The 27,854-nt window shown below is 40.7% G+C and overlaps 1 protein-coding gene across 1 annotated transcript in view; it reads right to left on the reverse strand.

Annotated features, from left to right (window-relative positions):
- The window catches only part of LOC126268215 (transmembrane protein 245), a 266,256-nt gene that overhangs the window by 73,748 nt on the left and 164,654 nt on the right, over positions 1-27,854 (reverse strand). Inside the window, exon 10 of the mRNA XM_049973842.1 lies at positions 2,176-2,276. Coding sequence (XP_049829799.1) covers positions 2,176-2,276 — 101 coding nt within the window. The remainder of the gene's footprint in view (positions 1-2,175; positions 2,277-27,854) is intronic.

The following is a 27,854-nucleotide window of genomic DNA, read 5'->3' on the forward strand; positions in this document are numbered from 1 at the left end:
ATAGTATCTAAAATGTGTGTGAGAGGAAGAGGGGGTGTGGGTGACTTCAGATGAACAATGTTATCATAATTTTCTATGCTAGCAGCCATGGAGAAGGTTAATTTGTTTCACTTATATCATTATGTTGGAATATGTACTACACACTAGAATTTTGCTACAGACAATGGTTAGTGACAAGGAACTGCATTTCTGTGGATCAGTTCAGCTGTGTTTTTTCTCAATCATTGTAAACAATTCTCTGGTACAAGGATATGCACTGAACATGGCTAATAACACAATGAATCCCTTAAAAATTATGCAAAGAACTTAAGCAAATCCATCAGGTCCTGAAGCCTCACTGAGTTCTAGGGGTTTTTGACATTTCTACATTTCCAGTATGATATTTCAATTAGTTATCATTACAATGATTCTACAATTAAATAGTAGCAACAATTTTGAAGATCATTTTAGTTTGAATTTATTTTAATGGTTGTATCCTTAAGAAAAGTCTAGATTTTAATAATGGAAGAGTGAAGGTACTGAGTGGTCAATAGGCACATAACTCAGACGGGAAACACTGCGAAGGTTTTGGACAATTTCTACCTTTAGAGCCAAGTAATACAGAAAGGCACATAGTACACACAAAAGCGCGTCCGCGCACACACACACGCACGCACGCACAAACACACACACACACACACACACACACACACACACGGTACTGCAGCTTGACTGAACTGAGGGGTGATATCAGATGGAGCATAAAGGGCATAAAAGAAGTGAGGAAGAGATGGAAGGGGATGGAAGGATCAGAGGGAAAGGTGACTGACAACTGGCAAGGAGAGGCAACCAGCATACATGGCAGACCTGTCAGAGAAATTCGTCATATCATCTACCAGCTCTGCTGTTCTGCTGTAACTTTTCAAGGCATTTAGTGTGGGAATGACCACCAATCAAGTTTGGATTTTAATTTTTGTACAAATAACAGTTTTTGTCACTTTTATCTTTATTTCTTAACGTCTGTAACGGGTCTTGTGATAAGTTTTTATTACAATAGTTATTAACGGTTCCACTTATTGTCTTCAAGCAGCCAAGCGTGTTTTACAAAGCATGCTGGCTATCTGCAATTTTAAACTTTGTTTTATACCTGGTGTACTGCGAGCGGTGTTTCTGAAAAAGTTTGCTAATATTGTTTGCATATCAAACAGGACCTCTGCCATGTTTAATTGTTCTGTTATACACACATTTTTCTAGTTACTAATAGCCTATTCACTTGAACTTTAAAGATAGTTGTATATGAACATTTGCTGAAGTAAGTTACCAAAAATAAAAGTAAAATGGAAGAGATACTGTATAAAGATTAATTTTACTTCAGAAAAAACAGTTGTATTAGATAACTAATTTTTTTCCTTGCTCTGAGTACCTAACAGCGGGGTAAAGGAAAACCAGAATAGCTTTAAGCCATGATGCATACACAAGTCTTTCAGATTCTAAAAATGAATAAAAGGCTCAAATATGAATAATAAGTTGAGTAAACTAAGATGCACACAAGAACTAAGTGGAGGAAATATATCAAGAAAAATTGAAGTCAAATTCCTGTTAAGCATGTAAGATAAGTTAACAATGTATTTTCACCATTGTGTAACATATTGTGTTCAAGAAGCAATGGCTAAAGTTAAAAACATGGCATTAAAATGATATCCAGACTGCAGAAAATATGCATAAAGAAACTAGAAGCTTTTGAAATAATCTATATCAGAACAAAGTCAAAAACTGAGTGTACAGATTAAGGCTGATACAAAGAGGTACAAAGATAATAGATGAGGAAAAAAGTTTACCTTTATCCACTAGCATCTGTGTAAATGTTATCATGGTTGACTGTGGTATGGTTCGAGTAGTTCCATATTTCCAAGAATTGGATCCATGCCAGATTTATATAACACAGGATATTGAGAATAATTGGAAGAAAGTAGTAGGGTGGATGGGCACTGATTTGTTCACACCATGCAGGAATTTATCAATATGAAATTTCAGGAGTGGCTAATAACTAAAAATCGTGTTTGGATACAGCCATCAGCAACATTCACACTCATGCTAGGAAGTAATGTAACAGATTGTATTCCCTACAATCTAGCAACACAATAAAAATATGTTATTTCTATGGAAGTCTCTTCAGATAAAAAATTTTCAGCATACCTACTGCCACTATCTGGGCTGAAGCTCCGTATGAGATCAACTGGTTTGTACTCCTGTCCACTAGAACTCAGGAGGTAAAACAGTGCTGTGAAGAAAACTATCTAAAATTAAAAGAATATGTCATCAGTATTCATTCCATAAATTACAGCTTTACACTTAATGTTTCAAAAAAAAAATTTAATCTCTTTGTGGAAACAAAACTGTTATCAAATGAAGAACAGCTAAAACTAAATACATACATTTTAAAAAATCCTCACTGAATAAATACTAAACAGCTCTCAAGAAACCACTAAAGTTAGGAAAAATTGTATTAACAGCATGTATTTTTCCATCAAAAAAGTAAAATTATATTACACTAAATCTAGTGAGCACAAATGAGCAACAGAAAAATTGTTCATACCTTAAATATAAGTGAATCTAGAAATTGTTACAGGAATATTTCTCATCTAACAGGTCTTACACAGTATATGAACACTAAAGTAAAATTCTTCCATGCTGGGGTGGCTGCCTGTTTGTATTACAATGCGACCGTCCCGGAAAATGGAAACCAGTGCCAGTTGCAGATTGCCTAATAGCCTCCAGGGGCCTCAAGGATTTCATTTTCAATATTCTTTATAACATCAATGGAATTTGAACTTTTAAATTGCTGTCTTAGTCTACTCATCAAGAGGTATACTCTTATATTAAAAGTTGAACACAGAAAGATAAGTATTACAGTTAGAAACTTCGTCTTTGTCTTGAGGCAGCATAACTGATGGTGCGCAAATAATGGAATTTTACTCATCCAGAATCTGAGAATGAGAACATTTAGCAACTGCCATCAAACTTTTACAGATAATTTAAAACCTTTACAAAACTTCAGCATCAGACATGGCATTTTAATTTACCACTTCTTTACTACCGACTATTGGCAACACAATTTTCCAGACAGTCGTAGTAAAGAAATAGACGGTATCCACATATAACACTGAATGCACTTCCAAGATTATATCATTGTACAATACTGACATCATAGACATTTATATGCATGAAAAACTAGCTCATGATCAAAACAACACACAGTAAAACTTCATCAGGCATGATGTTTTAATTTATTACTTACACTTTGAGGCAATCACTGAATGTATCTGCAAAATTATATTATTGTACATCACACAGTTCTGATGATGTGATGTCATAAACATTGAGATGCACAACAAAACTTACTTTTGGTTAAAATAGAGCACTAATTACACAGATTATATTCATCTTCATCCAGTATTTCACAATGAGAGCAGTTAGCGACTTCCAACAAAGTTTAAGCATAATTTCAAACCTTTACTGAATTTCTTCTTGTTTACATACTTAACATCAAATATTTAACATATTTACTCATCTGTAAAGTAATCTGAGGTTTGAAGCTGTTTTATGCAGAGGTGTTTGATTCTTTCAAGAACTGGTATTATGCTTATATCATAAAGCACAACAGGGAGGAGGGCGAAGAGGAGCAAACTTAAAATTGATGTCCCTAGTTGGTATAGTGTTTGCTCAGTTGGTACAAAGTTGGGAAAGGAATCGGTTGTTGTCGTCCTTAAATAATAGCATAACCATAAAAACCTGTATGCTGATATGGGACAGGTATTACATGTTGGTTCATTTTAAATATTGCCACATTGCAACCATGATAAAGTACAAGTTGGAAAGCTGGCTCATCAATAAAGTACAATACTTAGCACTAAAAGCAAGTTTATTACGAACACCAAAGTATAGCCAGAACAGAACTGAACTACTGGACAAACAGACCTGTTATTTATACAAGCATCAAATATTCCAGAATGTACAAACACTACAAACACAAGAAATTTTGAGAACCTTCCAAAACAGATAAATATTAAATGGAAAACAATTACTGGTGGTCAGAACTGAACAGGCAACGTGACATATAGATCTAACCACGATGCCACACTGTATCCAGCACAGCTCACGCCATTGCTCCCTTTCTACATCTACATCCATACTCCGCAAACCACCTGACGGTGTGTGACGGAGGGTACCTTGAGTACCTCTATCTGTTCTCCCTTCTATTCCAGTCTCATATTGTTCGTGGAAAGAAAAAGTGACCCTCCATTTCAGAAGTTCTCATTGGAGCTGACTACATCACTCTGGATCTATATCTGGGCATGTGAAATCAAACAACCTAGGGACCTAGGAACCTACTACACTGTATGTGCCATTTGGCTTCTCCCACCCAACACCAGTCCCTCTGAACTGCGGAAATGGTAACTTGCACTCCAACACATCCTTTCATCCCGCCATCCCCCTGGACTGAACTTATGTTAAACAACCTCACTCCCATTTACTCTTCAGTCTTCTCCTCTTTCTCTTTAGCCATTCACACATCTTTTCATCGAACATAGTTGTGTTTATCTTTATACTATATACCTCTTTACTTCTGTATGCATCCTCTTTGGTTTGAAGCTGGCACAGTACTTACAGTAGAATATCTTTGGCTTCCCTCTGACAACCATGCCTCCATCCTTGCTACCCTCCCTGTTTTCCTTTCCCTGTTGCTTCATAACCTGGGTTGTGAGTAACTAAATCCGCTTTCCCTTCTTCCCTTTCTTTCCCCTTTCTCCTCCCAGATGAAGGAACATTTATTCCGAAAGCTAGGAACGTAAATTTTCGGTTCTGTTTTTTGTGTATCTATCAGGTGTACTGAGTTGAGGTAAGTACTGGCCAGCCCCTCTATCTCTTTGTTAATATTTGTTTCACATCTTTATATGAGATTTTCCATTAATCAATATCTTGAAAACTATTTTACATACAGACCTGAAGTTTATACCATTTTATTCAGTTTATTACATGCTTTAAAAACATGTGCTACTTGATCAAATGGATTAAAATACAAAATGTTCTCAAACAAAACTTTTTTAGTTTTTGAAACTTTCAAAATATGATTTTTTTATTGGAGGGGGGGGGGGGGGGTTATGTTAGTTGTTCTACTTGTTAACATGTGTGCCACATTTCACATTTCATAGTGGTATTCCAAGCGAAACGTATGGAAAAAAATTTTATTTCACTGCAATTCACACTGCCAACTGTACCTCAACTGTACATGGTTTGCTAGCTGGTTCATAAAACTATAGTTAAAAAGAAATTATTGAGTACTAATTAAGCATACTTTGGTTTATCATTTTCAAATTGTACCAGACCATATCATACGACATTTAACGTAAATATATAATGGATATTATGCCTTTTCCATTTTATGTAACTTTTAATGTACTTTTAGTTCACATTTATGAAACAACACGAAAATATATACCGCCAACCTGAAATAAAAGAAAAACCTTAATTCATATTGACAATAATTCATTTCAGTACAGATGAGCTGTTGAGATAAAATTGCCAAAGCACTGGTGAGGGAATGAGAAGTCTCGGCGCTTGCATGTAACCCATTAAGCACACTTGCTCAGAGGCTCAAGTGACAGAAAAGTATCAGTCTGATGATTTAAAATGCTTAACTGCCCAAAATAAAATGCCGAAAGGCTCTTGTTAGAATATGAGAAGTATCAAGCAAAGCCATTGAAGTGGAATAATGTACTTGTATTCAATCATCTGCTTTTCAGTGTTTTGTTCGATAATTAGGCATTTTAAATCATGAAACTAACGAACTTTTTCCACTTTGGCACTTGAGGATGTTAATGTGGAATGAAACCAGCTGCTCAATAAATGCATCTAAAATAAAAGTTGAGACGGTTTTCTTCACATTCATATTGATCAGTTGCGAAAGCACAACATGATCAAATATAAATTTCCTTCCAATTGTTTCAGTTGGGTAAAGAATATACGCCATCAGTAACTTTTTATATATAAGATATGATGAGCATAAAGCACAAAAAAGGAGCTTGGCAAAAAGATTTTATGAAAGCACTGCAGTCACACGGACTGAGAAGTATTCCCACGAGCAAAGCTAAAAGGTAAGAAAAATTGTTTCTGATTTTAAAAATTTTTTCATGTTCATAACGTTCATGTGAGTCCAGTGGCAGATGGATTACAGGACTTGTTGCTTCAGCTTTTGATAACAAAAGGTGGACGGTTTGTGTGTTATCAAGAGATAAAAAAAGGAGAAGTAAACCATTTATTAACATCAACAAAAACAATCAATTTTTGAAAATATAATCTAATTGGAAGGATACAAAAATAACTCACCAAGCAGCTCCATTGAACATATATACAAAGGTATTAAAAGTCTGCAAGTTTTCAGAGCCAAAGACCCTGGCAGAAGGGCTGAAGGAGAAGGACAAGGGATGACGGAAAAGGGCTGACGAGGTTTAGGAAAAGTCACCCACAGTCCCACGTCAGGGAAGACTTACCGGACAGGATGAGAAGGAAAGACAAGATTGCAGTCGCCAACAATGAGTCTTTCCTTCTCAAACTGTCCAGTAATTCTCCCCTGATCTGGGTTTCTGGTCAACTCTTCCAAAGTCTCTTCCTAAGCCTTGCAAAATTTTCCTTCGGCCCTCTTCCTTCCCCTTCACCTCTTCTGCCAGGAGAAGGAGTCACTGCCTCCAAAAGCTTATAACTTTAGTACCTGCATATATGTGTTCTCCTGCCGCTGCTTGGTGAGTAGATTTTTTATCTATCCAATTACATTACACAGCATTTATTTATACATCCTTGTGGTCCAATTCTTTCTTTTTCATAATCAAGCAGATAAAATAAACTGACTGTACTAAAAAGAATTTCAGACTTTGTAAATTAAATCCCACAACTGCCACTGGAAGAATATTCTGTCTTTCTTGTTGATAATGATAAAAAAATTTCTCACTTCATGACACCCAAATAACAAACTGTCAAATAACTACAACACTGTTTAATTAATTAAACTGATTAATATTAATGTATTTTAAAGTATAATTATTTAAATTATTCAGAGTCTGTTCTGAGTACATGCTGTATAGTGTGTGTTAAAAAATTTTCTCAGTTAAAATCAAATAATGGAAAATTGAAACATCATGAAGAGAACAGTTGCTTCTCACCATGCAACACACATGCTGAGTCGCAAATAGGCACAACAAAAAGGCCTTCATCAGAATTACACACACACACACACACACACACACACACACACGTGCATGTGTGCAAATGCAACTAACACACGACCCCAGTCTCTGCCAGTCTTTTTGGTGTGTCTATCTGTGACTCAGTATCTCTGTTATATGGTGAGTACCAACTATCTTTTTTATAATATTCTCATTATTTTCACAGTTAATATGAAAAACCCAAATTTGAATTTATATTCAAATGTGTAACTCTAATAACGTGATACACTGATTGTCACCAAATAAAAAATAATAAAGATTTGAATGCTTTTTGATATTTAAGGTTTGCATTATAACTTATGTCCAAAGTCCCACAGATTACGCACTAGTTGCTACGTTTACCAGTAAAATAAAATGTATTCTAATATTGTTTCCACTGGAATACTACAACGAAACTTGGCACACACATTAACAAATAATACATGACTAATGTAAATTTTTTAACTAAAACAAAAAATTCCAGTTCCAACACTTCAAAAACTAAAAAAAAAATGTTTGGGAAAATCCAGCATCATTAAGAATACCATCAAGCAGCATCCACTTTTAAAGCTTATAAGAAACTGAATAAAATGGTGTAAATTTTAGATCTGCAAATCAAATAGTTTTGGAGGCAAGGTGATTTTATGGTTTCAAAAGGTAACAAAAACTGCATATTTATGGAAGTTTTAAAAATTAATGACTTAAAATTGAAGTGTTCAAAAAATTTTAATTTGGGATTTTTCATGCAAACAATTACTACTATAAATGAACAAAAACTTAGCAAAATCTGTGATGTCAAGAACCAGATCACTGGATGACTTCACGTGGACTGAATGACCCAGCTTGTCAGTGGTCCCCGGTATGGCAGCATCAGCAGATCTTCATGTTCTGGTCACGTTGTCGCATCCTCTTCACTATGACGAGCTTCAGAGGTAGCTCCTCCCATTGAAACTTCATGACCTTTGAGTGGTCTATCAGTTTCCTGAATGCTTCTGGACCGTAGGAGGACACCATAGAGATGACATGCACAATGTCTGCATTTATATCTTCTTGATAAAGGATCATAATCCTCAACTTCATTTGTGATGTCCAACAAGCAATAAAGGATATGATATTGTACAAAATAGAGAGGGGGAGGGGGGCGGATGTATATCCACTGTCATTCCAGCCTCATCACTATGGAGCAAAAAGAATAGTGTGAAATTTGAAGTGTCTCTCTTCTCTGGGTTGGAAGTGAATGTTACAATGGGCAGAATTGTATTCCAATATCTCTTTTTAACAGAAACATACACTGAGAGCATATCTGCCAACATATTATGAAATCATCCACCTGTGGATGGCAGGCACTTGTGACATTGCAATAATAAACCCCCTCTTATACTAGTCTCAACTGGAAGACTTTTCTATGATAAGAGATCATTACAGGGATGTTCCGTGCTTCATAATGATGTCTTCTACAGAACACCTCACAATCCTCAGATGTACTGTAGTCAGCACAGCTTTGGTGACAGCGTAGCGTTCAGGTAGTCAGTGCAGACCTGTTGATTCCCATTTGTCAACTTCGAACATTTCCCCAGGACTTCGATTCCAATTCTGGTGGACTGGTGCTGCTACAGACAAATTTAGTACTAGACGTGCTGGAGGTAACTGCAGCACATGCTCCCATCTGTGGCATTCCTTGCAATGGCTCGACTCATATAGTGGCCAGCAGCCAGCAAAACATGTGTCTGATACTGTTTAGAGTCTTCATGGACCTCAGGTGACCAGATGTTCGTATGTTATGGAAAAACTTTAGACTAGCTCGCTGGAGATGATATGGGATGATAAGCAAGCATTTTTGCCCCAACAGATTGTAGCTCCTCACAAAATCTACACCTACATCTACATGGGTACTCCACAAGCCACACCGTATGGTGCTTGGCAGAGGGTACCCTGTACCACTATTAGTCATTTGCTTTCCTCTTCCACTCCCAAATAGAGCAAGAGAAAAACAACTGTCTCTAGGCATCCATATGAGCCCTCATTTCTTGAATCTTATCTTTGTGGTCCTTACGCGCAATGCATGTTGACAGCAATAGAATCGTTCAGCAGTTCTCATCATCTAAATTTTCTCAGTAGTGTTTCCCAAAAAAGAACATGATCTTCCCTCTAGAGATTCCTATTTGAGTACCCAAAGTGTCTCTGCAACACGTATACATTGTTGGAACTGACCGGTAACCAATCTATCAGCTCACCTCTGAACTGCTTCAATGTCTTCCTTCAATTTGACCTGGTACAGATCCCATCAAGAATGGGTCACACCATTGTCCTATATGCAGTATCTTTTATAGGTAAACCACTCTTTGCTAAATTCTCTCAAAAAACTCAAGTCAACCATTCACCTTCCCTACCACAGTTCTCACATGCTCTTTCCATTTCATATTGCTTTGCAATGTTGTGCCCACGTATTTAAACGAGTGGACTGTGTCAAGCAGGACACTACAAATGTTGTATCTCAACATTAAAGTTTGTTCTTCTTCCTCATCCTCATTAACTTACATTTTTCCAAATTTAGAGCTAGCTGCCACTCATCATGCCAACCAGAAATTTTGTCTAAGCCGTCTCACGTCTTCCTACAGTCACTTAACTTCGACATGTTACAGTACACTACAGCATCATCAGTAAACAACTGCAGACTGCTGCACACCCTCTATGTCAAGTCATTTATATTCCCTTCATTAACTGGAATTCTCCTTTGGTTTGTTCCCCATTCTTTGAGGGTTCTATAGTTTTCAGCACTAATGGACCTTTCCTCTGCTGAGCAGCAACGCCATATCATGCAGCGATGACAGATTTTATCCTTGCTGCTGTGTTTCACCACAGGATTCCTTGAAAGGCAATCGGCATCTTTGTGTTTCCATCTGTTTTTGTATATGACTGTAACATTGTATTTTGGTCCACCACAACAGTGAGTGGTTCGCCAAAAAAAAATACAGTCAGAACTTGTTGATGGCTCAAACAACTGCGAAAGGCACACTTTCTATGTTTCAGAGAACTTTCTCTCTGACTTCAGTATAGTATTGTGGAAGCATAAGCTATCACATTTCAGCACCTTCCTGGAGCTGTACTAGAACAGTACCTAATCCCACAACCACTAGAATCAGTATGAAGTTCTATCTAACCATTCTCATCATACAATTCTAAAAATGGAGATGTTAGTGCCTCCTTAAGGACAAGGAAGGGTCCTTCTTGGACCTCACTCCAGGAAAATGTGGCAGGCCCCTGCAGTAGTTGTGCCTTGGCACAAAAGTCCTTTATGAATCGCTGGTAGTACAAGCCCATTCCGAGAAAACTTTTTACATCACAGAAGTGCCAAGAGTCAGAAAATGTATGACTACTCTTATTTTCTTTGGATCTGGACATACTCCATCAAGATTCACATCGTGGCTCACGATTTTTATTTCTTGGGCGGAGAGGGAACACTTTTTTGGAATCTGAACATTCTTCAATGTGATTATCAAATGGTTTAGATGTTATTCAAATGTCTTAAAAAAAGTGACAATGTCATTCAGATATGAATTTAAGGTGTTCAAACAGATTGTCTACCACATGTTCGAAGGTGGCTGGAGCATTACATATAACAAATGGCATGACTCTGAACCCCCAGAATCCATCAGGGGTTATGAAGGGGATCTTTTCCTGATCAGCCTCATCAATCTTGATTTGCCAGTAGTCCGTTTCCATGTTTGCAGCTGAGAAATTCTTTGCTCCTTTCAAGAAGTCTTGGGTATCATCAATGTACGGCATTAGGTAGACAACTTTCTTTGTGATTTGGTTCAGTCATTGGTAGTTAATGCAGCAACACCATGTACTGTTCTCTTTCATCAGGACCACAAGAGAGGACAAAGGATGTTCTGAAGTTTTAGTGAAGTTACCTTGCAGTATCTTCTCCACTCCCATGGGCTATCCATTGTTCAGCTGATGATACCCCATACAAGTGCTGGCTAACTAATGGATGATTGCCAGAGATGATACAGTGTTCTACTACTGTGGACCAATTGGCCTACCTTTCTCCACTCTGGATATGAAAGTATCCGAAAATTGGAGCTGAATGGCTGGAACTGACCAATGTTGTTTCTTGGTCATGCCAGATCAAATTGATATTTCAACAGCAGCTTCCTTCCCTATGTTGTCTGCAATGGTACCTCAGTACCTTCTACATAGAAGGCATTAGGGGAGATGGAAGGCAAATGCGCTAAGAAAATCGATTTTTAGATTTTTGTGTATTTGAAATTCCCACTATTTCCTGCGTAAAACAGTTTTTGTTTCCTATAAATACGATAATTTTTTCGAGTGTTATGATGGTTTTCCTGATGCTCTATGCTTTCTGGCATTAAAATGTCATGCCTTCTTTCTTGCACCATGCAGAGATCATGCACAGGTGTCTTTTATTCCTTGTACATTATTTGCTGCTTTTACTCTAAATTAGAATGCATTGGTCATGTTCAGAAGATAATGAGGTTCAGGTTGAGAAAATTACTAACAGAAAAGTAAAAAATAGTACTGGAAGTTGGTGAGAAGATAGGTGATAAAGGTTGCCTGACGTACTGAAACAGATAGATTATAGAATTATTACGGGTTGGCCATAAGAAGAAATTTTGGGAATTTAGAAAACATAAAAAAATCTGTCTTTTTCCATAAGCTTTCCACAAATGGAAATTCTCAGCACTGTCTTTGCACGAATGATCCTGACACTTGGTGCAAGTGCAGGAAAAGTGTAACACATGACCACAAATGTTCTTTAACTACAGTAGTAATGAAAGAAATTAAACCTGTATTTAGAGTTCTTTGTAAAGATACTTTGTTGAAGAAATGTCTTCATGGAAAAATGCAAAACTTAAATGAATGTATGAATACTGTCATTTGGGCCCAGTTACCGAAAACTGTGTCTGTTCAGATTACAACCCTTAAATTTTCTGTTTATGATGCTATTTTATGCTTTAATGATGGCGTGACAAGAAAACTGGATATTTTGGAAGTATTGGGCATAAAATCTAGTAGAAACACTACAAAATCATTGGTGCAAATAATTAAAGAGATAATCTGCAAAGCAGAAATTGCTAATTTAAAATGCACAAAAGAAGCTAGACAGAAAAGAAGAGGGACCAAGAGAAGAAAAGAGGATCAGTATGATTCAGATGATGCTGAATATGGTGTAGGAAAATATTAATAGTAAGTAATTCTCATCAATAACTATACTACAATTGCAATACTAAACTTTAAATTGATTTTTCTTGAAATTACATTTTTTTGACTTTAGAAACCATTATTTTCTAAACAAATATGAAATTCGGTCAATCTGTACTCAGGATGATAATTGTGTGTGTGTGTGTGTGTGTGTGTGTGTGTGTGTGTGTGTGTGTGTGTGTGTGTGTGTTTGTGTACACACACACGTATGTCTGTCTATTGTTGGCAAAGGCCTTAACGGCCGAAAACTATAATTGTGACAGTCTTTTTGTTGTGCCTATCTGTGACTCAGCATCACTGCTATATGGTGCGTAGCATCTTTATAATAATTAATGTACTTTAAAAAAAAGGGAAATTTTATTATCGAAAGAATAAAAAATTATTCAACTCCATACGAGGTCTTTTGTTCATTTTACTTGTAAATGCAGGCATTTATGTTATATTCATTCAGTAAAAATTTCACTGTTTCAACTCTTATACTCCTTTTGGAAAGTGTACCTATTCAAAGGGTGAAATAGCATTGGCAGAGTAGGGATAAAAATAGCCTTCTATCTCCCCTTAAACTGCCCTTCCTGGACTGGTTCAGCTACCCCTATGCAGATACTTTTTGCGATCAATTGTGGCTCCTTGTGACACTTAGTGACCCAAAGTTCCCTTCGTCCACCTAAACTGCTTATGATTGTCACTGTCTTGCAGACTTTTTTGTGAGCCTGAGTAGATTTCTGCAAATGACAAAAGCTTCACACTTCAACGAGAATCAAAGTTGATGACTGGAATTTGTTTAATTGATGAGGGCGATATAATAATGTCTTCAATGGTAAACAACTGTCCAGAGTGATCTTGTTATGTGTGCTGTGCTTGTTGGCATAGTTTTGTTAATCTTGAGTTCTGATCTTCCATGGGCTATGACTACTTGTAATGCTTTCAAGAAGTTCCACCCAAAAAGAACATTATAACTAAATTCTGATAAAATGGTAAGTTCAAAGGGACATGTTCCATTAGTGATAGTTATTCTTGAAATTCATGTTCTGGACAACTTCCAATTTGTGATTTTCAACACAATTGCTTTCGTATCATGGAACATTGTCTTCTTTAGCTGGTGACGAAAAGCATTCGATATTACAGAAATAGCAATTGAACTGGTTGCCTGTCAATGTTGTCAATGAGATTTCTGGACATTTTTCTGTGATCATGGACTATTTTCATCAGTGGCAGCCTCTTACACAGATAGTCATTGCACTTAGTCTTCCTGAAATTGGTAGCCAGGCGAGCGGCTGGTACTCCTGTACAGTGACAGGGAATGGCTACAGTGTGTTGGGAAGTGACCTTGTAAAGGATATGGTGATGGCTTCATCACACAGGTTGACTAAATTATCTGCAATTCACTGATGTGAACTGAACTGTTATAATAGTTGATGCCAGGCAGCACATTAGTTGTGAAACACTCATCTTTCTATACAGTAGAATACAATGCGATCAGGGTGTAACAAGTGGAAACATGCTTCTATTCTCCAAATGCCTTTTCTTCAGGGGGCATTATGTCTGGTGGGGTAGGGGGCTGTTAGTTGTGTTTGAGTTGGGTTGTCATTTGACAGCTACAGCAGAAGTCCATTTTGGCTAAGTCAGTTCTTTCTGGTGTGTTCATCTGGTGGCAGAGATTGGTTCTAAAAACTAATACACCTCTTCTTCAACATTCTGAATCATCTACTGCCATATAGGGTCAACATTTATGGCTGTTATGTCTTGCTTAATCAGTCTGACAATACTGGCTACTGTAAACTGCTGTATCTCTTCTCTTACAATCTCGAGTATGAGAGAGACGATGTCATGGCTGTCATCCACAACTGCAACACCCTAAACATTGTTACTGAGCTTTTAAACATAACATGGAGGCAGAGTTTGTTATTGCTAAATTTAATGATGAGAACATTATTGAGGGAATTATTTGTTCTGCAACAGAGTGTATTCTGTTGTGAAATTTCCTGATAGTAAATGTGTGCAAACTTTTAATACAAAGAAACTTGGGGAGGGGAGGGGAGGGGAGGGGAGGGGAGGGGAGAGGGGGAGGGGGGATGAGGAGGAGGGCACACTCATCTGAACTAGGTCTGCTAACAATGACAATATCTAATGCTATAGCCAGCTAGAATTACAACTCCAAAGTGAAATAAAGGGGTCAATCCATGACTGTATCTTGCAGATGAACTGCTAATAGATGCAGTGCAATTCTTCCTCAGAGCTAACAGTAACTCCATCAGGACAAGCAACTGGCAATTTTCTGCATCTTTAAAGAAAGAAAGAAGGAGGATATTGCACTTTGTAGCAGCTATTATCTTTTGTCATGCCACTCTTGTTGTAATGCTATAAACAAAACAATAGTGTAGCCACAAAAAACAAGAGTACATTTGTTCACAGTCAAATAAACAACAAATATATGAACAGTACATTAAGCAGTAGAAAACAATCTGAGAACAAGTGTCTGCCGCACTGTCCTTATATCAAGGGGACCTCTGTTAGATGGCGCAGTAGTTGTAGTGTTGTACCATGTGCACAAGTCATGGATTGCGTCTAGTGGCTGGTCTGCGCAGGTCCCCTTGGCAGAGTATTTGACATAGTGTGCTGGTGGCCTGGTGCTCCAACGCTTGCCCAGGTGTGACGTACAGCATCCCTCCCCTGTTGAGGAAAGGGTGCACCATCTGAGATGGGCGACAGGACACATTCACGACCTCTGCAGTGGGCACCGCATGTGGTGATGGTAGCGGCAGAAGGAGATTCCAGGCCAGTAAGAATTTAGGAAGGGCTCTGCGAAATCAACATGGATATGTTTCTGTGGACGCTGTGGTATGGGCTACGGGGAGACCATTGCCTGTAGCACTGCATGTTGTGTAGTACACTGCGAGGAGGCCGCAATGAGACACACAATGTTACCACAGATGCCAGGCCAAAATACATGTTCACGGGCCAATGACACAGTAAGAGAGCCCCCTCATGTCCTGAACGTATAAGCTGAACCACATACCACTGTAAGGTGGCCAGGATCACAACCCTGGGCGACAGCCTGTACATACATAATCAAACTTGGAAAGGCAGTGACAGAAGGTAAAATAGTTACGTAAAGGATCAGGAGCTCTGCCTGGAGGCCTGTCCAGCCAACCATACCAAATAATGGGTGTATATGCACACAAGGAAAAAAATTCCTAGGTTTCCCAGGAAAAATTACACTTTTTTCGTGTTAAGTGACAGTATACTTTCCCTCGGAACTGTAAAACTTATAAATCCTTTGAATGGTTAAGGTTTTGTACACAGACGTAGAACTTCAGCCACTTCAGAAAACAAACCACAGGGGGAAAAAAAATATCTTCGATGTGCAGCAACATGTACACTGCATGTTTTCGTATTACAAAAGTATATATTCGAATTCCACCACACACAGCACGTTAGTTTCGAAGCATTGAAATCAAGTTGTGATGAGCTTTTGAAAGCCAATCATAGCTTATGTTGCGTGAACTCTCCAGCTGATGGTTGCAGATATTCAGAGCATGGGAGACATGATGTAGTCAGCCAATAGCATCATCAGTATTACATAACACGAACACACAAATAGGAAAAGTTAATGGTTTCAATTAAAATACACAGAGTAGTTACAAGGAAAGCTAAGCTTTCACATATAGTATTGGTCTTCTTTGTGTCTGTTACACTTTAAGATACATCACACAATTCTGCCAGTAAAATTTAAAATAATGACGTAAATGTCCAGTCTTCTGGGTTCTAAATTATTCTAAGTGGCTAACTCTCAAAGTGTTAAGCTTTAAATGAGAATCAAAAGCTCTGTGATTTAAGAAATTCAAAGCACACTCTCACACGTAACATAATTCATCTTGCGTAAAATGAAATTTACTTTGAAAGTAATGCTTTTCAAACCACCATTCATAATATCTTCCCGTGACCTATCAGAATTCGTTTCAGCAGTTGTCAGAAAGCACCAGAAGATGGCATTACTGGGCATGCGCAGCTACGATGACATAAGGTTCATTTGGGTAGTTGACAGTGGCCTCACACTCATGTGCAGAGCTGAATTCGCACATGGCAGTGCCTTCTCCCGTTTCTGTCTACTTGAAGTGTGGCTGTCTGCCATATGAGCAGTAGTACCAAGTAGCCACATGTTACCCGGAAAATGTTTCTGGTGTGCCCAGCTACCAGAATCACACATATGCAGAGCAATCTGAGTTATAGTGAGGGGTCATTCTCCACGAGACATGTGTATATGTTTCATGGTATTTCTGTTCTCTCTTTGTTTACATCTCCAACATTAAATGGAAACAAAACATATTTCTGTGCCCGGGAGCCATAAAAAAATAAATAAAGTGAATTAATACAGGGTTATTCTAAATGATGGGGAAATTTGGAAAACTTCCTATTTATTCAAGTACAAATCGAAATGAACAAGCTTTATACCAATGAAAAGAGTAAGCTTCAAAATTTTTTTCATAAAGTTCGATACCAATTTAATAAATTTAATGATTTTTCATTATTTGTAATTAATTTGTTTTTAATAATTATTTAACAATTAGAAGTGTGATAAATGCTATTAAAGTTCAACGTGGCCACCATTGGCAGCATGGCAAACATCAACGCCGTCCCACATATGCGAAAGTATATCTGCCGTTACTGAGTGCACGGCAGCAGTGGTCCAGTTCCATAGATCGTTGAGTGGTTGGTATAGGCGTGATGTAAACAGCTTCCTTTACATAATCCTATAAGAAATAATCACAGAGTGTGAGATCAGGAGATCTCGGTGGCACGAAGTGCAGAGCCAGGTCCTCAAGTCCCCTGCGACCGATGCAGCGTTGAGGAAGGGAGTCATTCAAAAAGCCCCGTACATCACGGTACCAATGGGGCGGAGCTCCACCCTGTTGGAAAATGAAGTCCTGTTGTTCCAACATGTCCAGGTCCGTGATTCCCGTTACAGTTTCTTCCACAAAGAAAAAATGATCCATAAACCTTTGTACAGGAAATAGCATGAAACACATTGATCTTCTCGAGTCTCTTTCGTGTTGCAACGGTGAATGTAGATTTTCCAAACCCCATATGCGAACATTGTGCCTGCTGACTTTTCCATTAAGGTGGAATGTCGCTTCATTGCTTAAAATTAAACTCTGTAGAAATGCATCATCCTCCATCTTTGCTAGCACATAACCATAAAATGCAAAACACTTCTCTTTGTCATTGGAGTTGACAGCCTGCACAAGTTGTAATTGATAGGGCTTGTACAGTAAACATTGTCTCAGAACTTTCCATACACTTTCTCAAGTGGCTCTATTGGTAGACTTACAGGGACCGCGCACAAAACTTTCTTGAATCTGTTGGACATCATCATCCGACACACACAGTCAGTCTGTACTTTTTCCTTTGCACACTCTCCCAGTCTGTTTCAATTGCATAAAGCAATGGCTAATGCTTTTGCAAGTGGGTGGTTGAATACCGAATTTGGTATGAAGTGCCTGCTGCACTGCAATTTCCGACTCACTTTTCACGAAATCAAGAACACAGAAAACCTTGTGCTCCACAGTCACCATCTCTCTCACAACTGACAGCGATATGGAATGACAGCCCTATTGCTGTGTGAACTCTAACAGGCTGCTTCTGAAACCATCACTGTCCACCCGCCAAAAACTTTGAAACTTCCTGTTTTTATTGGTATATAGCTTGTTCATTTTGGATTTGTATTTGAATACATAAGAATCTTTGAAAATGGGTCCATCATTTAGAATAAGACCATACATGGAAGACTAAAATAAGTTAGTAGTTTCAATTTCCTGATTTTATATTATTTCCACATTATTAGCAATCAACCATTAACCAACTTAAAGAAGTTATTTTTGTCAGCTTTCTAGAGAAATTTACTTCTATTAATCTTTTCTGTCGAGGCACTGAATTTATTAGAAACAAAGTGTTTCAATCCACACTATTGGTTGATATCAACTTCATTCAATTTCAAGTGCACAGTTTCATTTTCTGGCACAAATCTAATTATACCATAATAAAGAACAAAACATGAGGTAACATAGTACTGGTACTTCAACAAAATTGGTATCCCAAAAACTGCACACAGAAGCTGAATATCAGATACTTCTACGTGAATCTGGACATACAAATGTTTGCTTCAAGCCAAATTGAGCATTTTAGCACGGTTTATGAAATCCTGATGCTGTTGAAGTAGTCTCTGATGTCCTGTTTCTTTTATGAGACAGCAAGATCTTTTAATGCTGTATATGTACCCACATACATAATTATTGACTTGAAGCTGACTAAGCAGGCAAATTTGGTCAGTAGTTTTGAATTAAATATTTTGTTTGAAATATATTGACAGCTTTAGCAGAATTTTACAAATCTGCCTTCAGCGAAACACAACGTTTTTCGATCACAAAACGCTTGCCTAGTACTTCATCTAGGCTGGACGTTGTTTCTTAATTTGTGTTGCCTACAAGTTAAATTTATGGAATGCCGTTCCATGCTAAATTGTAGACTGGCAGCATAGCGTGTTTTATCATTTTAACTTCCCACATGGCTTTATGCTTATTTCTAGAATAGAATATAAACTGTCAGTTGTACAGCTTCTTTACCTCACAGACAACCTTGTTAATTTTTTACACATTTTGAAACAGTCATGAAATAATTTATTGTCCTTTATTCTGGTGTAAGCTAGCAAGGAACTGTCTCTTTTATTTTTGCTAGAAATTTGTATTCCATCTAACTAGCATTTTACAGTGCTGTGCTCATGAAAACCTGACTGGAAATGCTACAAAACAATACTGCAGAGAAAAAAAAAAATGCTTTAAAGTCACAACACAGCAAAATGTTAGGGTACTTTGGGCTGCAGAGTCTAGTTTTGAAATGAATATTATGCCAAGAACCGCTTCTTTATTTGCATTCCTTATATAGGTAGGGTATGATAAAACTATTGCTCCAGGTACAACTCCCTAAGTCCTAACAAAAACATGCCACAGGGCTGCTCTGGCTACATGATGCCCAAACACATATAAAATTACAAACAGATATTCAACAAAAAGCGTATGAGCAAAGCAAATACCAAGCACAGGATGCCTATGTAATGCATGTGTACTATGGCCAGTTTTCTGGCACTCTCTGTTAACCGCTCAAATGAACCTATAGGAAGCCCGTATGCGAGGTCCACGATATATTGTTGGCCCTACCAATATGTTCGTATAGAGCATTAAGAGATCTTACATTATGTCATAAACAGAACACATCATCAGAGGATACTCCAAGAGTACCAGAATTTCGTAAAACAAACTAAAATGCAGAATTCGGCTTAAAGTGCACATTTGCATGTCCAGATTCACAAAGAAGTAGGCCACAACCTGATATTAAGCTTTTCAGTGTGGTTTTGGGGATGCAAATTTCCTTGGTACCAGTTCTGTATTATCTCATGTTTGGTTCTTTATTATGGCATAATGCCATATGAGCCAGAAGATAAAAACATGCACTTGAATTTCAGCAAACATTTGACACTAACCAATAGCATAGAATGAAACACTTCGTTTCAAATAAATTGACTGCCTCTGTAGAAAAGACTAATAAAGGCTAAATTTACTAAGCACACTGACAAAAAAACTTCATCATTCTGCACAGCAATTAATGCCTGACTGCCAAAGAATAAAATCTGAAAACTGAAACCAATAAAATATTTTAGACTTCCATAACTATGTGAATGTATTTTAATTCAATTGATAGCTCCTGGACAAAGAAATCTGTTTTGTTTTCATTTGGCGTGAAACCTGTAAACGAATAAGAAACAGTAAAATCACTAAATGTAAACATGTTTCATGTGGAGACTACTCCCATATGTACTAAAACTCAGACTGCTCTGCGTACGTGTGAATCTTGCAGCTTGGGCGTGCCAAAAAAATTTTTACGGGTGGCATCTGGCTGCTTATCGCTACTGCCAATACAGTTAACAGCTGCACTTCAGGTAGCCACAGGTGAGGAGTAGTAGTAGTAGAGGGGTTTTGGGCGCACCAAAGGTGAGGAGATAGTATTACTGCTCATAAGTGACTCAACTGCACATGTGCATGAGCCTGCTGGTAATGGCTCAAATGAACTTAAAGTAAAAACTTAACGTAAACAGTTGTGATGTCACACTCATCAAAAACAGTTTGTCCTTATGAAGTATTGCTTACTCTTCGTCCTAAAGCCTTTGACACATTTTGCTGTTGGCGGACACTTGTGCGGGCACAGTGTTTTGTTGTTGTAAATGGCACCTTTCCTTTGCAAACTACGTTTTACTTTGTTTTCCCCTACCCTAACGCCCCCCCCCTCCCCTCCCCTCATTTCTGTTTTAATTCTGCACTAAAACGGGCTGAAGTAAAATTCTTTGTGAGAATATTAGTACTTGTCTGTCAAAATTGCAAAAACTAAAACAATGAAAAATTCCCAGAATTCTAAAAAATTCCAAGGTTTTTCACTGTTTTCTTCTGGATGAGAAAATACCCAGGTTTTCCAGGTTGTCCCAGGGTGTATGCACCCTGTAAACAAGATAAACAATGTATCACGTAACTGTGTCTGCAGTAACAGTGACTGCTATCAGGTAGCCCATAATAGAAAATCCTTCCACCGTACATTGTACCTCAACATCTAAGTGAAAACAAAGGAGCTCACCCTAATCAAAAATAGGATCTGGGCCCATCAGGAGCTGGAACAGCATGTAGGCTTTTGCTGCTGCACATTAGGCTGAAATGTATTTCTTAGTCTTAGCAAAACAGAAACAAAGCCCAACACTGGAGTTGATGTGCTGCTTTGTCAGGATGAAACAAAGAATCCAAGGGCTTATGGTCAATAATGAAGTGGAATTTAGACCCATAAAAGAATACATTAAACTTACTGAGGGCAAAGACAATAGCTAGCACTTCCTTTGCAACTTAGGAGTAGTGCTGCGGAGAGGAGTTGAGAGTTTTTAATGCATAAGCTTATCACATGTTCGAAACCATCCTCACATCACTATGTAAGGACTGCCCCGAAGCCATACTGAGAGGCATCTGTATGTAAAGGTTTTACACCATCCCAGAAACCTCAACTCCAAACACACAATGCATGGGGTAAAAAGTAGGGTTGGGCCAAGTTGCATTCCAACTACACAGTATGTAAGACCATGAACAAAGAGCGTTACGCTGTGTACGATGTACCCGTCGTGACAATGTCATTGTCATAGATGATGCACCCCAAAACAGACATTGTTAATTATGCTAGAAAATGCTGAAAAATCACAGCAGTGCTAGCCACATCAAACAGGATGTACTGATACTCGTACAATCCAAAGGGCGTGTTAATCACAAGAAGCCTTTTCAAATTCTCATCCAACAGAACCTGTAAATAGGCTTCAGATAAATCAGTTTAAAAAAAACTGGCCCCTGTAAAGTTTGGCCAATAACTCGTCCTGATGGGGCAAAGGGTAGGCCTCAATGACAGATTGAGCATTAATGGAAACTTTAAAGTCACTGCAGATGTAAAGCTGACCATTCAGTTTTTAACAATCAAAACAGGGGTAGACCATTCACTGGACATAATAGGCTGTTTGACCCCTCATGGCATCAACTTGTCCAATTCTGATTTAACTTGACTGCACACAGCCACTGGAATAGGGTGCACACGGAAAAAGCATGGCTGCACTACATGTTTCAAGGTAATGTGGGCCATAAAATTAGGGGCACAATCTAACCTGTATAAGAAAAGAGAAGAGAACACAGAAAATCTAACTTCTGGTAAGGTATCTGGTTGGAAACAAGGTGCGCTAAATCCAGAACGGAAAAGTCAAAAACACTGAATTGGCCAGACTGAGCTAATTTTTTGTACCAACATCATATCATCTACAACCAGAAAAGGTTGGTTGGTTTGTGGGATTCAGGGACCAGGCTGCTACGGTCATCGGTCCCTTTCTCCAAAACTTCAAACACCCACACAGAATAATAACGAACAATGGAGATGACAACAGACTACACAGGACAAGAAAGACTCAGACAGAGACAAGACAAAAGGAATTAAAAGCACGCAGAGTGCGACAGTGGTTGGCCGACCATAGAGACAAAAAAAAGGAAAAGCCAACCACCCAGAAACGTCGGCCAAAGGCCAGACTCAAAACAAAAAAAATGACAAACACTCAGATTAAGTGATAAAAGCCCCCTGCCCGAATAAAACGCAAAACTAAGCCTGTCATGGCAGTGTCATCTGTTAAAAGGGCAAGGAGCATATCAGGCAGCACAAACGTCTACCTGAGCACAGCTAAAAGGGGACAAGCCAACAAAATGTGGACCACTGTCAAAGCGGATCCGCAGCGACATAGAGGTGGGTCCTCACGGTGCAATAAGTGGCTGTGCGTCATCCAGGTGTGCCCAATGCGCAGTTGGCAGAGAACAACAGATTCCTTGCGAGAGACCCGCAAGGAGGAGCGCCACGCACCAGTAGCCTCCTTGATGTCCCGAAGTTTGTTTGGTGAAGGCAAGGTGTGCCATTCTTCACCCCAGGTGCGAAGTACATTCTGCCGCAAAACTGCCCTGAGATCACTCATGGGAAGGCCCAATCGATAAGGCTGGTGCACCGACAGCTTGTTTGACCAGCATGTCAACACGTTCATTGCCCAAGATGCCGACATGACCAGGGGTCCACACAAAGACCACAGAGCAGCCGCAATGGGCAAGAGTATGGAGATACTCCTGGATAGCCATCACCAGACGAGAATGAGGGAAACACTGGTCGATAGCTCGTAAACCGCTCAGGGAGTCGATATAGATAATAAGGACTCACCTGAGCAGGAGAGGATATACTCCAGAGCATGAGAGATGGCAACCAGTTCCAGCAGTGAAAACGCTGCAGCCAGCCGGCAATGAGTGTTGTTCGAAATGGTCCCCTAGAGTGAGAGCATAACCGACATGACCAGCAACCATCGAACTGTCAGTGTAGACAACGCCAGACCCCTGATAAGTGACAAGGATGGAAAGCAAGCGGCGGTGGAAGGCCTCAGGAGGGGCCAAGTCCTTCAGGCCCTGTGCCAATTCGAGCCAAAGGCATGGGTGGGGCACACACCACGGGGGTGTACGCAGAAATGCATAACGCAGGTCTTGGCAGCCGAAAACTGGGAGCCATGCGCTGCAGCCCAAGACTGAGCCTTGCGGATAGCGCCCTGCAGCTGACGTTCAGCGGCTGCAATGCCAATGGAGCTACAGTAGAGGCAGAAATTGTCAGCATACAAAGAAGCTGAGACAGACGTTTCCACCACCACAGCGAGCCCATTAATTGCAATTAAAAACCGGCAGACATTTAAGATAGATCCCTGCGGTACCCCATTCTCCTGAGCTCGGGGGGAACTATGGGAGGCCGCAACTTGCACCCGGAAGGTACGATGCAACAGAAAATTTCCTATGAAAATCGACAGCGGAACCCAAAGACCCTAACCATGAAGTGCAGAGAGGATGTGATGTTGCCATGTTGTATCGTATGCCTTCCGCATGGAAAAAAGAAAAAAAAAAAGCAACGAGGTGCTGACGGCAGGCAAAGGCCATACAGATGGCAGACTCCAGGCTCACCAGATTATCGGCGGCAGAGTGGTCCCTACGGAACCCTCCCTGAGACGGAGTCAGAAGGCCCCGAGACTCGAATACCCAACTCAACCACCGGCTCACCATGTGTTTGAGCAACTTGCAAAGAACGTTGGTGAGGCTAATGGGGCGGTAGTTGTCCACCTCCAGTAGGTTCTTGCCAGGTTCCAAAACGGGAATTAAGATCCTTTCCCGCTATTGCGACGGGAGCTCACCCTCGACCCAGACGCGGTTGCAAAGGTCTAGGAGGCATCGCTACCAGTCCGCCGAGAGGTGTTTGAGCATCTCACAGTGGATACGATCTGGCCTGGGAGTTGTATCAGGGCAAGCGGCTAGGGAACTTTGGAATTCCCACTCACTGAACGGAACATTGTAGTATTCAGGGTGGCGCATGTGAAAGGAAAGGCTCCAACGTTCCAACCTCTCTTTCAGGGAGTGGAAGGCCAGTGGGTAATTTGCAGAAGGCCCAAACCTGCGTTGGTGAGATATGGGAGGCCAATGGTTGAGACATACCATTCCCAGCACTCCTACTTGTGTTGGCGAATGATGCGGCAGGCCCCGCACACAGAGCCGTTTAAAGGCGATGAGGTGTTCTAATGAGGGATGTCGCTTGTGACACTGGAGTGCCCACCGGCAAACATTAATCGCCTCAGTGATCTCAGGCGACCACTAAGGCACAGTCCTCCGCCGAGGGAACCCAGAAGAACAGGGAATGGCAGATTCTGCGACAGTAACGATGCCGGTGGTGACTGAGTGAACCACCGCATCAAGGGCGCCATTGGATAGAGGCTCAATAGTGGCAATGGAGGAGAACAAGTCCCGGTCAGCCCTATTCATAGCCCATCTGCAATGGCGTCCAGAAGAGTGACGCTGTGGCAGTGACAGAAGGATCAGAAAGTGGTCACTACCACACAAGTCGTCATGCACACTCCATTGGACAGACGGCAAGAGGCTAAGGCTGCAGATCAAAAGGTTGATGGCTGACCACGTGCCATGTGCCACACTGAAATGTGTGAAGGCACCATCATTTAAAAGGGAAATGTTGAGCTGTACCAATACATGCTCAATGGTGCTGCCTCGGCCTGTCGCTACTGTTCCACCCCACAGAGGGTTATGGGCATTGAAGCTGCACAGTAACAGAAAAGGTGGCAGCAATTGGGCTATCAGTGCAGTCAGGACATGCTGCAGGACATCACCATCTGGTGGAAGATACAGACCACAGACAGTATCAGCCTGAGGCGTCCACACTCGAACAGTGAGAGCCCCTAAAGTTGTTTGTAGAGGGACAGACTTGCTGTGAAGGGAGAGATGGACGTAGATGCAGATGCCACCAGATACCCTCTTGTAAGTTGCCCGGCTCCTATGATAACCCTGATAGCCACAGAGGGTGGGTGTTTGCATTGCTGGAAACCAAGTTTCTTGATGAACAATGCGGCGGAAAGGGTGAAGGCTGAGAAATTGTCTGAGCTCAGCAAGATGCTGGAAAAAAACGCCGCAGTTCCACTGGAGGATGACATTGTACGTGGCCGAGAAAGGCGTGAAGGGAGTGGAGAGGCAGATTACGCCACTGCGTCACCTGTGTGCACCTGTGCAAGTGCTATCCATTGTGTCTGAGGGATAGGCAAGATCCAGGTCCTCAGTGGACGCCAGGATCTCCATCTCATCCTCAGATGCAGAGCTTGAAGGTTGCGGTGGGGGGGGGGGGGGGGGGGGGGCTGCCAACGCAAGTCCCTTGGTCTTACAGGTCTTTTTATTGGACTTCTCTCGCTGCTCCTTGGATTTCACTGGCTGGGAGTGCTTTACCGATTCAGTCTCCGGGACAGAGGAGGATCGCGAAGCCCTACGACCAGCTGCCTGTGGGCACTTATGCCACTGTCGGGCATCATCCTTTCCGCTTGTGGAAACCTGGGAAGGGTGGGACCCCTTGCAGGCAAGAGGAGCCGAAGAAGTTGGATGCTTCTCCGGCTTAGAAGAGGGGACAGATGTTGCCGATGGGTGGGGGACTGTTGCTCCCAGGGTAGGCGGCGCAGGAGCAACAGGGTTGGTAGTGCCCCGCATGTGCAAGGGGGCATGTGGAGTTTTACAGCTCATTGATTTGGCTGGAATTCGCGGAACTGATGGGGCTAACATGGTTGTTGTAGCAGCAGCATATGAAGATATCATTCGAACAGGGTGTAGTCGGTCATATTTCCTCTTAGCCTAAGTATAGGTCAGTTGATCCAGGGTATTATATTCCATGATTTTTTGCTCTTTCTGTAAGATCTGGCAGTCTGACGAGCAAGGTGAATGATGCTCTTGGCATTTGACACAGATGGGAGGTGGGGCACATGGAGTATTGGGATATGATGAGCATCCGCAATCTCGACATGTGAGGCTGGAAGACACATGACCAAACTTCCAGCACTTAAAGCACCACATCGGTGGAGGTATATAAGGCTTGACATCACAACGGTAGACCATCACATTGACCCTCTCAGGTAATATATCACCCTCGGAGACCAAGATGAAGGCACCGGTAGCAATCAGATTATCCTTCGGGCCCCGATGAATGCGCCGGACGAAATGTACACATTGATGCTCTTAAATTGGTGCACAGCTTGTCATCAGACTGCAAAAGAAGATCCCTATGGTAAATAATACCCTGGACCACGTTTAAACTCTTATGGGGTGTGACAGTAACGGAAACATCCCCCAACTTATCACAAACAAGTAACCTTCGTGATTGGCCAGAGGATGCCATTTTTATCAATACTGACCCAGAGTGCATTTTTGACAAGCCCTCAGCCTCCCTACACTTCTCCTTTAAATGCTCTATGAAGAACTGAGGCTTTATGGACATGAAAGACTCCCCATCAGCTCTTGTACAAACTAGGAACCGGGGTGAGTAACTGTCACTGCCATCCTGAGACTTACGCTCCACCCACGGTGTGGCTAGGGAGGGGAAGGTTTTCGGATTGTATTTCTGAGCGTTAAATTGAGCCTGAGAACACTTAGAGACTGCTGGCAGCTGGTCACCAGCGAGAGAAGATGTACCAAGCTTCATTGCGGGTCATCTGGCCTGATGCCACCCACTCCGACCAAGGGCCCTCCCCACGGGCGCCACCCAGCCTCAGCAGGGGCCACCTGGCAGGATGGCCATTGCCGGGAGTCCCGATGCCCCAAGGAGATAGGCATCTACTCCTTGGCAAACATGGGGAGTTAACGGCGCAGGCATCACCAGAGCGATCCCTGTGTTGTCAGGGGGCTACAACCAACAGGGTACATGGCGGCCCCACCACAACCGTGGCTACCGTGTTGAATATTAGGTGACAAGTAGTCCATAGTCGTTGTCTGTGCAGAGAGTGGCATTGCACATTGCATGGTGGAAAGTGCTCACAGAAACATATCCACGCCCAAGAGATGGAGAGCGGGCAGGACTGCAATGCAACGACGAATAAGCTGGCGAACGGTCTCAACGCACGATGGACACAATGCACCAAGTAAGGCACCCTTCCCTAATCGGCTCGCTCTTCGGAATAATTTTGAGATATGGCGGTCAAACTCGACAGGGGACCATCACATAAGGGCTGAAACATTTGAGACTCCTTTTAGTCGCCTCTTACGACAGGCAGGAATACCACGGGCCTATTCCTACCCCCGAACCTAGAGGGGGGGCTACCAGTAAAGTCCAGGAACAAACCAATGACTTGTACACAGTGGGAGCCATAAATTGACCCAAAATTGGGATACACTGCTTGTGGTATCTCACCAAACATTGAGTAATAGGAGATAATCCCAGAGATCC

Source organism: Schistocerca gregaria, chromosome 4 (genome assembly GCF_023897955.1).
Source record: "Schistocerca gregaria isolate iqSchGreg1 chromosome 4, iqSchGreg1.2, whole genome shotgun sequence".
Lineage (NCBI taxonomy): Eukaryota > Metazoa > Arthropoda > Insecta > Orthoptera > Acrididae > Schistocerca > Schistocerca gregaria.